Raw genomic sequence first — 13836 nt, 5'->3', positions numbered from 1 at the left:
CAGACCCAAGGCCTCTTTCCAGGTCTTAATACACAGTATGATAAATGTTAATTACCCATTCACCAAGTTTCTTTCTAAATTCTTGCACAATTTTAGATCACATTTTCTGTCTTTTATCACCCTGGCAGAACAGAATCACAAAAAATGGGTTCATGTTCCTGAATGCGTCCTATAGACAGTTGTCACAAATGACAGCCTGCCTAACTTGGTTATTCTGGAGAGAAGTGCAAATATCACAACATAAACTCATCATGGTTTTCATCTAGAAATGTTATCTATCTGTACCAAGTTGCTAGTTGTTGCCGGGACTGGGCAATAATGTTTGCTGTTGGTTATGAAGCAAGTACCCGATCAGGCTGGCGACAGACTTCCTGTTAACAACACCACAACTCCTTAAATGTAATTTATGCAAACTGGTTGAAAGGCCGGGTTTTGTTCTGATGTCACACTGGGCTACAACAGCTCAAGGGCTATCTCCATCCTACAGATATGTAGTGAAATCAGGAACTTCAGATACGTCGAAGGGAAGAACTCACCTCCAGACCTTTTGAGGGAAAGTATGAAAACTAATTAGGGTCCTTCCTGTCCTGAGGTCAATCACTGCAAAGGGCCTTCAAGGAGTTCTGTTTTAATTTTAAAAACAGGATCGGTGTTTTAATTTTTATTTATTTTTATTTTGTTTGATGTCTTTTCACAAAGCTGGATAACTGAAATTAGAAAATTAGTTCACAAAGAAGTTGACTGAATGTTGCAAACTTGCAAGATGGAAGGATTTTCCCTCATTTCCCCTGTGAGTATATGGCATTAATTCCAGTTTTGTGTCTTTGGCTTTGCCAACAGACTGCAAAACAAAATATGTATGATCTGTTGTTGAAAAAATGCCGTTCTTTTGTTATTTATAATACCAGAAAGTTTTCTGCTGGCTCGTGGGTGTATAAAATTAGTGATTTGTTATTTAATGAATGGATGGGAAGTTAGCATTTCCCCTCTGCTTCTTTTATCTCTTCTGCCTTTCACTGATAGGACCCCATACAGTATTATTTTATGGGTATAATAAGCCAGCAGGCATCTAGGGGGGGAAACGTGGCTTTGTGGTTGACTGTTGGGTTTTGTGTGATACTGTAGGTATATTGTAATCTATAGCTAAATATAGGTTTTGGTGTTCATGCTATATAGTTTTAGGCGACAAGGGAGAAAACAAAATACAAAAGAAAGAGAGTTGTGTTCTATGCGTTTTAGGATTGTCCTCTCTTTTTAGGGACTGTATTTTCTTGTCAGTATCCGGATATTTCAGAGGAATTTCACATCTTTGTTTAGAACTCTTAGCTGTTACATTAAACAGAATCAAAATCTGTTGAGCTCATCTGGTTTTCCCAACTCCTCCATCTTAAATGAGACAAAGGGGCAAGACTTTCCGGCTTAGGTTGATCAGATGGAATGTTCAGGGAATAAAAACGATTCTCTCTCTTTCCCCTCCTGCAGACTGAAGCATTTATTAATATTTTACTATATGCTTGTTCCAATATTCTTGGTTGTTTTTATTTTTATTTATGTTAATTAGTATCAAATTAATAATTAATTTGGTTGGTATTTATAGTTTTCTAAGCACACAAATGCTGTCTTATATATTTGGAGTAGATGTTATCCGTGCTTGGAAAACTGGCAGGCCAGAGTTCCATTGAAATACGACCCATTGCTAAACATGTTTTCTCAGAAATACGTCTTTCTTGATCAAGTGGGACTTCCTTGTAAAAATATTTAGGTTTGTAAAATTTAAACAAAGGCATATTTAATTTCAAAGGTGCCAATGAATCTTGCTTCACTGTGTAGGAGTACATATTAGGAAAAACAAGATAAGCAAATTTGATTTTTTTCTTATCACCTGACATATGGCTGTGTGGTTGAGTAGGGCAGGCACATTTTCAGTTGCACTTGCAGTGAAAGTAAGTAGAATACTAAATAATTTTGGATGTATCTTCATCAACATCACCATCACCACTGTAAAGTAGTTAGACTATGTAGAATACTAAATCATTTGGCATATAGTTAAATGCATTTGCAAAACCACCCCTTAAAAAGTCAATATGAACTACTTTGCATTATCTCAGGCTACAATTTTTGCACACTTAGAAGAAAGCCTTACTAAAATAAGTGGGCTTAACTTCTGAATAACCATGTGTAGGTTTGCACTGTAAATTACTTTTATTGCAGAAGATTCTACAAGTTAATATATCTCATTGCACTATTTGCCAGGATGGGAATACTCCATGAATACCGAGAGCCAACAAAACATATACCTATTACTCTGTGTTGCTGGTTTACTTGCCTACTTGGTCTTCAATCTTCAGTCTCTTCCTGGCAACTTTTTAAATCAAGCATTCACTCCGATTTGTTTGGACAAATTTTGCATTGAAGTTATAACGCACCACTGTAGTTGTTTGTAAACTTATTTTATTTAACTTTGCTGTTCATGGAGCATTCATTAAGACTTGCTTGTGCACTGCAATTATTCCACTCTTTTCGGTGCATTTTCCTATCACTTTTCTCATCACAAAAGTTCATGTTTGTTTTTGGTTTGGGTTTTTTAAAAAGCAGTTACATACACCATATTTGTGCAGCATCTGATTTAATCATACCCACAAAATAGTGGTAGTTTGGAAGTGGCCTTTGAGTATTTTCACAAATGATGCTTGGACTGCAATTGCATGTACACTTATTTGGGAGTAGGTTCTATTCTATTCAGTGTTATCAGGTTGCAGTAACTGCTTTGTAATGCGGCATGTGCCGCTTATGAATGGTACACAAAATACGTATCATGACTTTTGAAAATAAAATGTACATTCTAGTCAACGTAGAGATCTCATGGGCAAATGGACTCCTCCTTTGGAAGGGTTTGATATAAATTTGATAAATAGTAATTTTTAAAAGTTCAAGCCATTCCTTGCTAAAAAGAAAAAAGTTACAGAATGTTGAAAAATAATGCTTACTCAGTTTAAAAATGCCAAATTGTGGATAGTCACGAGTGCCAATTGTGACAGCTTCCCATGGAATGACAATTGCATATTGGGATTTTCCTGATTTAAAGATGATTGGAGGTATATTCTGATGAGAAGTTATCTATAATTCATAATCCCCAGCATCTTGTAGCCTTGCGTGTATTTACCCTAGGTTGGGGTTGCAAATACTTCTGTGTGTGTTTGTGTCCACGTAGGATAAGGCAATATCCTGTTTAACAGGATGTAACCAGAAGCAGTCATGGGAGTATATGATATAACTCTTTCCAGTTAAGTGTTACCAAAGTGGCAGCCCTATGGACACTTACCAGAAAGCCGGGCCAGCTCAAAGCATGTCACCACTAGAGGCAGGACAGCAAATTACACTCCCCCCCAAGTCAAAGAAGTTAATAATACAGAAAGTTAAGAACATAAAACAAACCTGCTGGATCAGGCCAATGGCCCATCCAGTCCAGCATCATATTATCACAGTGGAAACAGCACTCAGCTCACCTGCGATTCCCAGCAACTGGTCTTCAGAGGCATTACGCCTCTGACAGTGGAGGTCAAGCATAGGCATTGATCCCCTTATACAGTGGTATCTCTGTTACGAACTTAATTCGTTCCGGAGGTCCATTCTTAACCTGAAACCATTCTTACCCTGAGGTACCACTTTAGCTAATGGGGCCTCCCACTGCCGCCGTGCTGCCGCCGCGTGATTTCTGTTCTCATCCTGAGGTAAAGTTCTTAACCTGAGGTACTATTTCCGGGTTAGTGGAGTCTGTAACCCGAAGTGTTTGTAACCCGAGGTACCACTGTACTGCATGAATTTTTATAATCCTTTTTTTAAGCCATCCAAAATGGTGGCCATTACTGTCTTCTGGGGGAGGAAGTTCCATAGTAATTGCATGCTATATGAAGAAGAGCTTTCTTTTATCTGTCGTGAATCGTCCTACATTCAGCATCATTGGATGTCTATGACTTCTAGTGTTGTGAGAAAGGGAGAAAAAGCTTCTTGACCCACTTTTTCAGTGCTATGGGTGGCAATTTATTTTTCATCTGAGGCAGAGAATTCCACAAGCACCTTTGCCTGGCAATAAAAATGAACATGTCTGAAATCTTAAAAATTGCTATCCTTTCATGATATCCAGAAGGTAGCTGCCCAACTTTGATATTTGGTAGGTTTAACCCTGCTGGAAAGTAAGTTCCACTGAAGTCACTGTAACTTACTTCTGAGTAAAAATGCATACACTTGGACTGAGAGAGCTGTATGGCTGCCAAGACAGGTTTCATGATGTGCCATTACAATTTTTTAGCTCCCTCTAAAGATTAAGTGTGTTTCTGCGCACTTCTTTAAATGTATTTTTTGTTGTTGTTGTCATAGGGGCATTTAAGTGGCTCTATGTGCACATACATGTAGAAATGTTATGAGAGAATTGTCAGTTTGCATAACTTCTCCTGGGCAGATACATTTTTAGAACCCTAAATATATGTTGAAACCTGTTCACAGATTTGTCACTGGAAATGGGACGTGGGCAACCAATTTCCATGTAGCGCCACTTTGGCTAAAAGTTGGGAAACAAATGTAACCAACAAATAAAACAAAGCGTCTGAAAAAGCAAGCCATAGAGCTTGTTTCTGATTTTGCAATGAAACTCCTGTTTTGGTGCTAGTTGAGGGAACAAAAGTCTTTTTCTTTTTATAACCGTTTCAGTCTTTAAAAAAGGGATGCATAAGAGAGCGAGGGCAAGGGAAGGCCCATAAATTGTTCTCCACAATTCCTAGGGTATCTTTTTTGACGTAGATAAAGTACTACAGAAAAGGAAACTTTGTGGGGGGGTGTATGAATTTGACTCTTGCACCTTTAACAATTGAATGACAAGCTATACCTGCTGAAATCCCATCTTTTACACAACTATTAAAAGTGCAGGACCTCTGTCCTCTTTTTTACCTGGCCACCCTAGTCGCCAGTAACACATAGGTGCAAACCCTGCCTTTTCAAATTGTTGCAGCCCCAATAAAATGATAAGCTCCAAGCTTTCTGCCATAGAAATGCTAGGTTAATCCTACAGCCCTAGTGTAAAGCAACCCCATGGTATATGAGGGCAAGAGTGGTTCTGCGTATTCCACTGCCAGTTGGCCGACATGGGTGACAGAACAGATACCCTTGTTGAAGTAGCGTAGATAATATAGTTGACAGGAGTCTTCTGGGGTGGGTTCCTGCCTTTTCCAGGGATATTCCCCACGCTCCCACTTTTATTAGGACACGAATATCTTCATTTCCCCAGGGCAGCCCATCTATTTGTCATTAGCCCCTACGAGGGTCCTTTGCCACCCTACCTGTCAATGATTAGGGCCAGACTGAGTAAGTAAGGTGACTGGCCACAAGCCACACATTTTGAGGTACCATTAAATAGCAGTGACTAGTCAATAGGAACACAGGAAACTGCCTTGTACTGAGTGAGTCCACTGGTCCACCTAGCTCACTAGTGGCTACACTGACTGGTAGCACCTCCAGGACTTCAGGAAGGAGTCTTGCCCAGCCCTACCTTGGAGATGATGGGCTGGTAAAGGTAAAGGACCCCTGACAGTTAAGTCCAGTCATGAACGACTCTGGGGTTGCGGCACTCATCTTGCTTTACTGGCAAAGTAAACCGCAGACAGTTTTTCCAGGTCATGTGGCCAGCATGACTAAGCCGCTTCTGGCAAAACCAGAGCAGTGCACGGAAACACCGTTTACCTTCCCGCCGGAGCGGTACCTATTTATCTACTTGCACTTTATGTGCTTTTGAACTGCTAGGTTGGCAGGAGGAGGGACTGAGCAACGGGAGCTCACCCCGTCGCTGGGATTCGAACCGCCGACCTTCCGATCGGCAAGCCCTAGGCTCAGTGGTTTAGACCACAGCGCCACCCGCTGCGCTGGTACATCCTCCTAATTATTTAAGTTTATGTAGTGCTATATTTTAACACCATTGTATGTGACATTTGGCTTTCCCCTGTCAGGCACCAAAATGCCTTGGCCAGACTGTGGCTGGGTCACAAACCAGAGTAGTGGCTCAGTGTTAAAAAACAGTATTGCCAGCAAAGCTCCCCAGGCTTCTCCTCATATGCCTTCTCATTTGCCTTTCACTGTTAAGTTAATAAATCATTTGTTCCCTGGGGCTTTAAAAAAAACAACAAGCAGAAGTTGCTCCCCTTGTTCTGCTGCTTTTTAAATGTTACTTATATATTTTTTTTAAATTGCTTCAGTTAATTTTTTATTTTCCTTTATTTTTATTTTATGCATTGTTTTTATTGAAGAGGTTAATGGTTGGTTGCAAGTTGCCCTTTGGCAACTTCTTGGGAAGATGATTATGTACCTATCATGCAAATGAAATCTAATTAATGTTTTTGGCTACGTGCTTGAGCACTGAATCCTACCTTTCCCTGAGAAGATGTTTGCTCATGCAGTCAATATCACAGGCACAAAATGTAAGACTTAGCAGGGAAGAAATCCAGGACAAATGATGAGAGATGTGCATAATAAATAAATAATATCCAGAAGTCAGGGAGGTTGATATGCTCTGAGAAGGAACATTTAATTTGATCTTCTAATCCTTTCTAAAAACCATACAGTTATTTTGTAATTCTTTCCAAGGAAATGAGGTTAGGTCTGTCCGTTAAACCAGCCTCAGCTGTGCATCACGGGGAGTCATGTTGGGTATTTCTGAATCATCTGCCAGAGAAAATTCATATCATAATTTAAAATAGCAAGATTAAAATGTGGTGCATTTATGGAGGAATTGGAATTGGCTGTATCTGGAGATGGACAAATCTCTTAAGTTCAGCTCTCCAGGTTTCTCATTTTTCAGTTTTTTTATTCAGTTCTCAACATTTCTGCAACAATGTATAATTTTAAATTCTTCATGAAAATTCATCAGCAAATGTGAGCGCAAATTTCTCCCAATAAACCTATTTTTGTATGCAGTTTTGACTAATATACAAATTTGTGCGAGCAATTTCCCCTAATATAATGCATTTTGTATTCTTCTTTCACTAATATATGCATTTTATGCACACTTTATCCTGGTAAGGTAAAGGTAAAGGACTCCTGACCATTAGGTCCAGTCGTTACCGACTCTGGGGTTGCAACGCTCATCTTGCTTTATTGGCCGAGGGAGCCGGCGTACAGCTTCCGGGTCATGTGGCCAGCATGACTAAGCCGCTTCTGGCAAACCAGAGCAGTGCACGGAAACACCGTTTACCTTCCCGCCGGAGCAGTACCAATTGTACTTTGACGTGCTTTTGAACTGCTAGGTTGGCAGAAGCAGGGACCGAGCAACGCGAGCTCACCCCGTCGCGGGTATTCGAACCGCCGACCTTCTGATCAGCAAGTCCTAGGCTCTGTGGTTTAACCCACAGCGCCACCCGCATCCCTACTTTATCCTGGTATATACACTTATTAGTTCAGATTCGTTTCCTGGAGAACCTCATTACAAATCTGAAGACGTGTGAATTTTGAATGGTAGTTGTGTTTCGGTTTGCATATTATTATTATTTTAAATAGTAGGTTTACCTTTAGATGTGAACAGAATCAATTTTCTCCCCAGCTGTTTCAGATGTTGCATAAGTCATATATTGTTGCCACTCACTGTCTCCCATAGTTATGATCCTGACTAACGTTCAGATTGTGCCCTAAAAAAATCTTCTATATTACAATTTCTCTCAATGCATAAGAACTGACCTTCAGACAAATGCTTTTTAAAAACATACAGTCACAAGTCATTGTCGTAGCTATGGGGGGGGGGAGCTAGCTGGGGGTTTTTTTTGCCCTGGATGAAGTCTCCAGAGGGGCACCCTTGAGGCTCCCAGCCTGTGTAAGCAAATCTGCATGGGTATATGTACCAAATTGGGTATTTGAGCTGGGTAAAATAAAGCCTAGTTTTGCCCGTGCACAATGTAATATGGGATTCCTGCCTGATAGTTTAAGGACTACCAACTTAGAATAGTGGTAGAACAATTAATGCCAAAAATAAAGTGAATCTGTACTATAATGATTTATGCACTGATGTGAATCTAGGAGATTTATGCAGCATGCAGTAGAGCTAATTCTGTGGGGAGGGGCTCGGCGCTCTTGAGAACAGGATTGACATCAAATAAATAACTCCAATTGTACTTAAGAAAATAGGAGCCTAGGAAGAGACTTTCTGGATCAGACCAAAGGCCTATCTAGTCCAGCATTCAATTCTTGCAATAGTCAACCAGAGGTTTACTGTCTCCCTCACATGCCACTGCAGAATGTACTCATCATGATGAGCAGCCATTGAGAGCCTTTTCCTCCATAAATGTGTCCAACAATCTTTTAAAGCCATCCATCATGGTGACTGTGTCTACAGTCTTGTATTCTTGTAGCTCTATAATCTGGTATATGAACTTAAAAGACTCCCTCAGCAACAGCTAGGATGTTCTCACTGAGTAATCTCCCAGCTCGCATTGTCATGGGGTTCCAGTATGAACTTTTTACAGAGTCACTTGCATTCCAGTTTGTTTCCTTGCCAGAATGGCTGCTCGTGATGTTAATAAGGCTTACGATGAAAGAAAGAAACCTACAAGATGGTTAAGCGTTTCACCTTAACTCTGCTTCTTAATGACAACAGGGTCATATGATTTCCTTTACTGTTTGTCATTGCAATATACTTTATGGGGGAAATACAAGCAGACCCCACCAAGACTAGAAATATAAGCAAAGAATGGGGGGGGGGGTAGAATGCAGGAAGCACAGTTGGTGCAACAGTTCAAAGCAAAAAACCACATCAAGCATTACAGTACTTTCTTTCTTTATTTGCATTAGAGAAAGTAAAATCACATGGACTATAAAAAACTATTATCACAATAGGATGCCTTCTAGATATATACTTTCTTGTGATCTGAATAAGAACTGAGATTTAGTTTATGGTAGGAGATGGCTGTTGATCTGCAAGGACCAAATATACCATAAATACATATTTGTGTTTAATATGCATATTTTTTAAAATGCAAACAGCCACTGGCAGAAGCCAGGCAGATAAATGTTTGAGACTGCAGCATATGTGGAGGGAGTGTTTAATTTTTTCCTGCCCTCTTGTTATTCAGATGAAAACTGATCTTCCAAAACTGCACTTGCATTGGGATGGAAGCTCACATGCTTCTATGTATGCAAGAACCCTGCTGAATCAGACCAAAGGTCCATTTAGTCAAGAATCCTGCTTTCTAACAGTAGTCAAACATGCCTTTTGGAAGTTGTGGTGGGACTATACTCTATCCCTATGTGTAAGCATAGGAAATGTTGTGGTACTTTGGGGGGAAGAGCCATAGCTGAGTGGTTCTGATTGTGATTTGTATGCAGGAAGTCCCGGGTTCCACCTCTGCCAACTCCAGGTAGTTCTGGGAAAGACTGTTGCCTTAAGACAGGGATAGCTGCCTCCAGTTAAGAGGAGAAGAACCAATGACCCAATTTGGTATAGGCCAGCTTCCTATATATTGTGAGAATGCAACAGAGCCCATGTTGCACTCCAGTCTGCCCCTCTTGTGGAGTGTTGCCAACCCTTCTCCAGCCTGGTAACTGGAGCCAAAGCCTCCATAAGGTACAGGAAGTTTCAAATGTAGTGTAATATACATAAAAGTGGCACCCAAAGGCTGCCCACCCACCAATGGTTTCAGAGGTATCATTTTCCAGGAGTCTAGATCTTCAGGGTGTGTGAACTCCTGCTGGTTCCTGCCTGTCCACCAGCTGGCACAGATATGGTCCTGTCAGCAAGGCCTTGTGCTGCCTTCGGGGTTTGTTTCCTCAGCTTGTTACAAGGTTGCCCAATGAGAAAACAGACTTTTCCCCAGCTCATTTCCTGAGCTCCTAGTGAAGGCGTGAGAAGCCTCCATCTGGATGAGCCCATAGTCCACAAAGACTGGCCACAAGACCAGAGAGAGGAAACAGCAGGCAACTTTCAGATCCCTTTCTGACTTACAGTTCTTTGAAACGCACATAGGCTTTTCTTTTCTTGGCATTATAAACACAAATGTTGAATGGAAAAAACCTAAGTGGTGACTTGCAGGAGGGTTTTCAGGGCGGACTTTTTATCACCCAACCTCTCCAGTTGTACCTATTTGATTGCCATTGCATCTGCTATCTAACTTCAGTGGTGAGTAGCACGTTCTTAGCATTTATTTGCAGGGGTTTACTGTCACATTCTTAGGCTGAAGGCGCCTCTTCTTGCACAAAACGAGTGCGTGCTGCTGACCCACACCTGCAAAAACATGTGACTCACCAAGCCAAATACTGCAATGTACTGTGGTCCACCAGGTGTTAAGCAACCTTCCTGCTTACACAGTCTTAGTCAGACAGCATGCACAGGTGGTTTCTTGAGCTCCCTGTTGGGTGCTGTGCATGGACTGATGGCCTCTATTCCTCTTGTTTGGTCATGATTTGTAGATGCCCACTTTAGTGCCTGTCACTGCAGTCTGATTGAACCATGGAGCTATGAATAAAAACCCCACTTCAAAACTGCAGAAAAATGCTCAGGGCCTTTAAATAACTAAATAAAAGCTTTACTGAGAATAACAAAATAACTAATAACTAATAACTAATAACTAAATAAAGCTTTACTGAGAATAACAAAAATTGCCCAGAATGTTATAGGGCTCCAGCTACCAACCCTGGATGAGATCTTCACGTCTCGCACTTTGAAGAAGTCACACAATATCCTGAGAGATCCCACCCATCCTGCTCACAACTTCTTTGAACTGTTGCCTTCGGGCAGAAGATATAGGACAATGAAAACACGAACCACACGCCTTCTGAATAGTTTCTATCCAAGAGCTCTGATTGCACTGAATAATGATCTCAGGGCCAGTTGTAAGAAATAGCAAGCAGGGAGTAGGAAGGAATGAGATAGGGTTTAGGTCATGATATGCTTTTAATAGGTCATGTTATATTCTGGATTATGTATGTTTTATAGATTATGTCTGAATGGGATGAGAGTGTTGGAGGTACGTGCAAATGTGTATGTGAAGCCGGTCTTTGGGTGGGTGTTTGATTTTCGTTGTTGTGTATACTGTGTATATACGGACAATGACAATAAAAATTTCATTCATTCATTTCTCCTAGAATTAACATAGTTACTTTGGACTGGAAGGCTGTAAATTAAGTTTCTGTTTTGGTTCCAAGACCATAGATCATTTTAAAGTCTTAGGCTGGTATATCACACTGAAATTACACAGAGGGTGCTAATGAGATCCACTTTTGTGATACCCCAGAGGGCTCTTCTGAAAAATACCAGACACAGGTCAGTTGGAAGCTTATAGTTTCAAGGCATGAGCTTTCAGCCCAGCTGATCTTTCTATATTGAACAGGTTCTTAGAAGCATCTTGTAGACAAAGTCTATGAAAGCCATGTCAATGCCAGTGCTTGAGCATACTGGCTGGGGTGAAAGGGACTGCAGTCAAGCAACTTGGAACACCTCCAGTTGTCCCTTTTATTGTGTGGGGGCAGACCATGTGGATCAGTCCCACCTCCCTGCAGAGGGGAAAGGTCATGGAAAAGTCTAGTTGCACCAGGAAGCGATCTGACCATGGCATTTCTTTGTTATGCTGGAACTTAGTGTCAGATCACCCACGTCCACAGAGGTAAACACCAGATCTAAGGCATGTCCACGGCAATGAGTCAGGCCAAACTTATTCTGGGACAGCCTCATGGAGGCCTTGCTTTCCAGAAAGTCCCGAGCGGCCCCTTGTGAGGTTGTGTTGGCATAGATGTTCTAGAGCATGAGACATAATTTGCTAGGTGTTGTGGATTTAAATTCCTCTGTCACATCATTGTAACTCACTGACAAAGCCAATTCTTGTTCAATGTACAAAATCATGAATGAAGGATGGTCAGGGTGGGGTAGACAACAATGCAAACAAATAAGGACAAGAAAGGGGAAAAGAGGCAAAAAGCTAACAGAGCAACCACAATAAACGGGGTCAAGAAGCCAAAACAGGAGACCAGAGGCAAGGCATATCTGGAGGGATGAGGGTGGGATGGCTCCTCCCCCCTGTTTCATGCTATAAAAGCAGCCCCTCACCCACAAACAGTGGCAAGCAAAGCTCAGATGGAGACAGGGCCATCAGACAGACGTAGACAAAGGCAGAACAAAAAGGCTGGAATGAATCTGTAGCTGCTGTCTATCTCAGGCCATTTCCAGAAGATGCAGATCCATTCCAGCCTTTTTGTTCTGCCTGTGTCTTCTTCCCTGTGAGTCATGCTAGGTGAAGGAGCTGGGTTGTCGCTCCATACTCTGTCCTTCTCATCATGATTACCAGGTGTGTGTTTTTTTGTTTTTTGTTTTAAAAGCTTTGTCAGATGGTCTAAGGCAGGGGTGCCCAAACTTTTTTCAAAGAGGGCCAGATTTGATGAAGTGCACATGCGTGAGGGCCGACCAAAGTTGCTGAGCTTTTTTTAGGCCCCCCCAAAAAATGCACTTTGGACATGCCTGGTCTAAGGCCAGGGTGAAAAGGTGTGTTTTCTTCAGGTGAAAACTACATGATGAGGATGTCAGACACACTTCTGTGGGGAGCAAATTCTACACCTTAGAGGCTATGACAGAGAATGCCCCCTCCTGGACTGCTACCCCCCCCCCCAGCTTCTGAGGGTGGTAAAATGATCAAGGCGGCCCCCTCTGCCTCCCTGAGCCTCTAAACGCTTATAGTTTCTTATTGATTAATAATTGGGTTGGGGGGTGCACATCATGAGATTAAATTCCCCTTCCTACATGATACAGGGAGTTTCAAGAGGGAAGAAAGAGGAAAGAGCACTTTTCCCACCCTCTAGGACTTCCCCTTCCACACTACATAGAAATAAATCAAAAACTCAGATTCAGGGCTGACACTAACAGTCACAAACCTGAGTCCCAAACCCAAAACAGTCCCATAACATTCCCAAACCAAGGCAGGAGAGGTTTCAGAGCAGGGGTAGGGAAAAAAGTATGTTCCCCCACTCTCCTTTCTAAAACTTTTTTGCCCCTCTGCAAATATCCAACAGTCCTTCAAAGTTGCTGTTCCACGATGACTGGATGCTCTTAGAGTCTGGGAAGTACATTGATATATTTTGTGGTATTCTGTGGTTCCCCTTTGTGTGCGTTTGCAATATCCTATCATTTTGTTAGCCTTTTATGTCTCCTTTTTGAATTTTTGCTTTTTAATAACTTATTTGGAGTGTCTATTGCTCCGACACAAACACCCTTTTTTCAGCCTTTGTTCACTTGCCTTCTATGGAGAAATCTAGATATTGTCATCATCGTCATTTATTTATTTTTATGCTGCCCATCTAACTGGGTTGCCCCAGCCACTCTAGTAATAATAATAATAATAATAATAATAAATTTTATTTATACCCCGCCCTCCCCAGCCAAAGCTGGGCTCAGGGCGGCTAACAACAATCAAAATAATCCAACATTCTAAAAACCTTTCATTATAAAAATTAATTAAAATCAAATTGATGGCAACCATTAAGTAAGATTCTGTGCAGATTGCCAGAGGAGGGGGTCAGGCTGCGCCCTGACCAAAGGCCTGGTGGAACAGCTCTGTCTTACAGGCCCTGCGGAAAGATGTCAGGTCCCGCAGGGCCCTAGTCTCTTGTGACAGAGCATTCTACCAGATTGGAGCTGCGGCCGAGAAGGCCCTGGCTCTAGTTGAGGCCAGCCTAACCTCTAGGCAGCTTCCAACAAATTAAAACATCAAACATTAAAAACTTCCCTATACAATCATCACCATCCAACGTTTTCTGTGTTTTCTCTTAAGTGTGGCAATTATTTTTCCGCACAATACAATTCCAGCACCAGCCTGTCCAGTG

General features: G+C 41.6%; 1 protein-coding gene across 4 annotated transcripts in view; it reads left to right on the top strand.

Annotated features, from left to right (window-relative positions):
- Positions 1-392: 392 nt before the first annotated feature.
- Positions 393-13836, top strand: part of SPI1 (Spi-1 proto-oncogene) — a 28835-nt gene continuing 15391 nt past the window's right edge. The window contains exons 1-2 of one of the 4 annotated variants that reach the window (XM_083458058.1): positions 507-557; positions 700-790. In XM_083458058.1, coding sequence (XP_083314184.1) covers positions 746-790 — 45 coding nt within the window. In that variant the 5' untranslated portion in view covers positions 507-557; positions 700-745. Of the gene's footprint in view, positions 791-13836 lie in introns of all 4 variants that reach the window. The other 3 variants (XM_083458059.1, XM_083458060.1, XM_083458061.1) reach the window with 3 other exon arrangements.

The sequence above is a fragment of the Podarcis tiliguerta genome (genome assembly GCF_965153285.1).
Source record: "Podarcis tiliguerta genome assembly, chromosome: 1".
In the NCBI taxonomy this organism is placed as follows: domain Eukaryota; kingdom Metazoa; phylum Chordata; class Lepidosauria; order Squamata; family Lacertidae; genus Podarcis; species Podarcis tiliguerta.
Note: the sequence above shows the minus strand (reverse complement) of the source record. Positions and strands in the feature narration are given on the sequence as shown.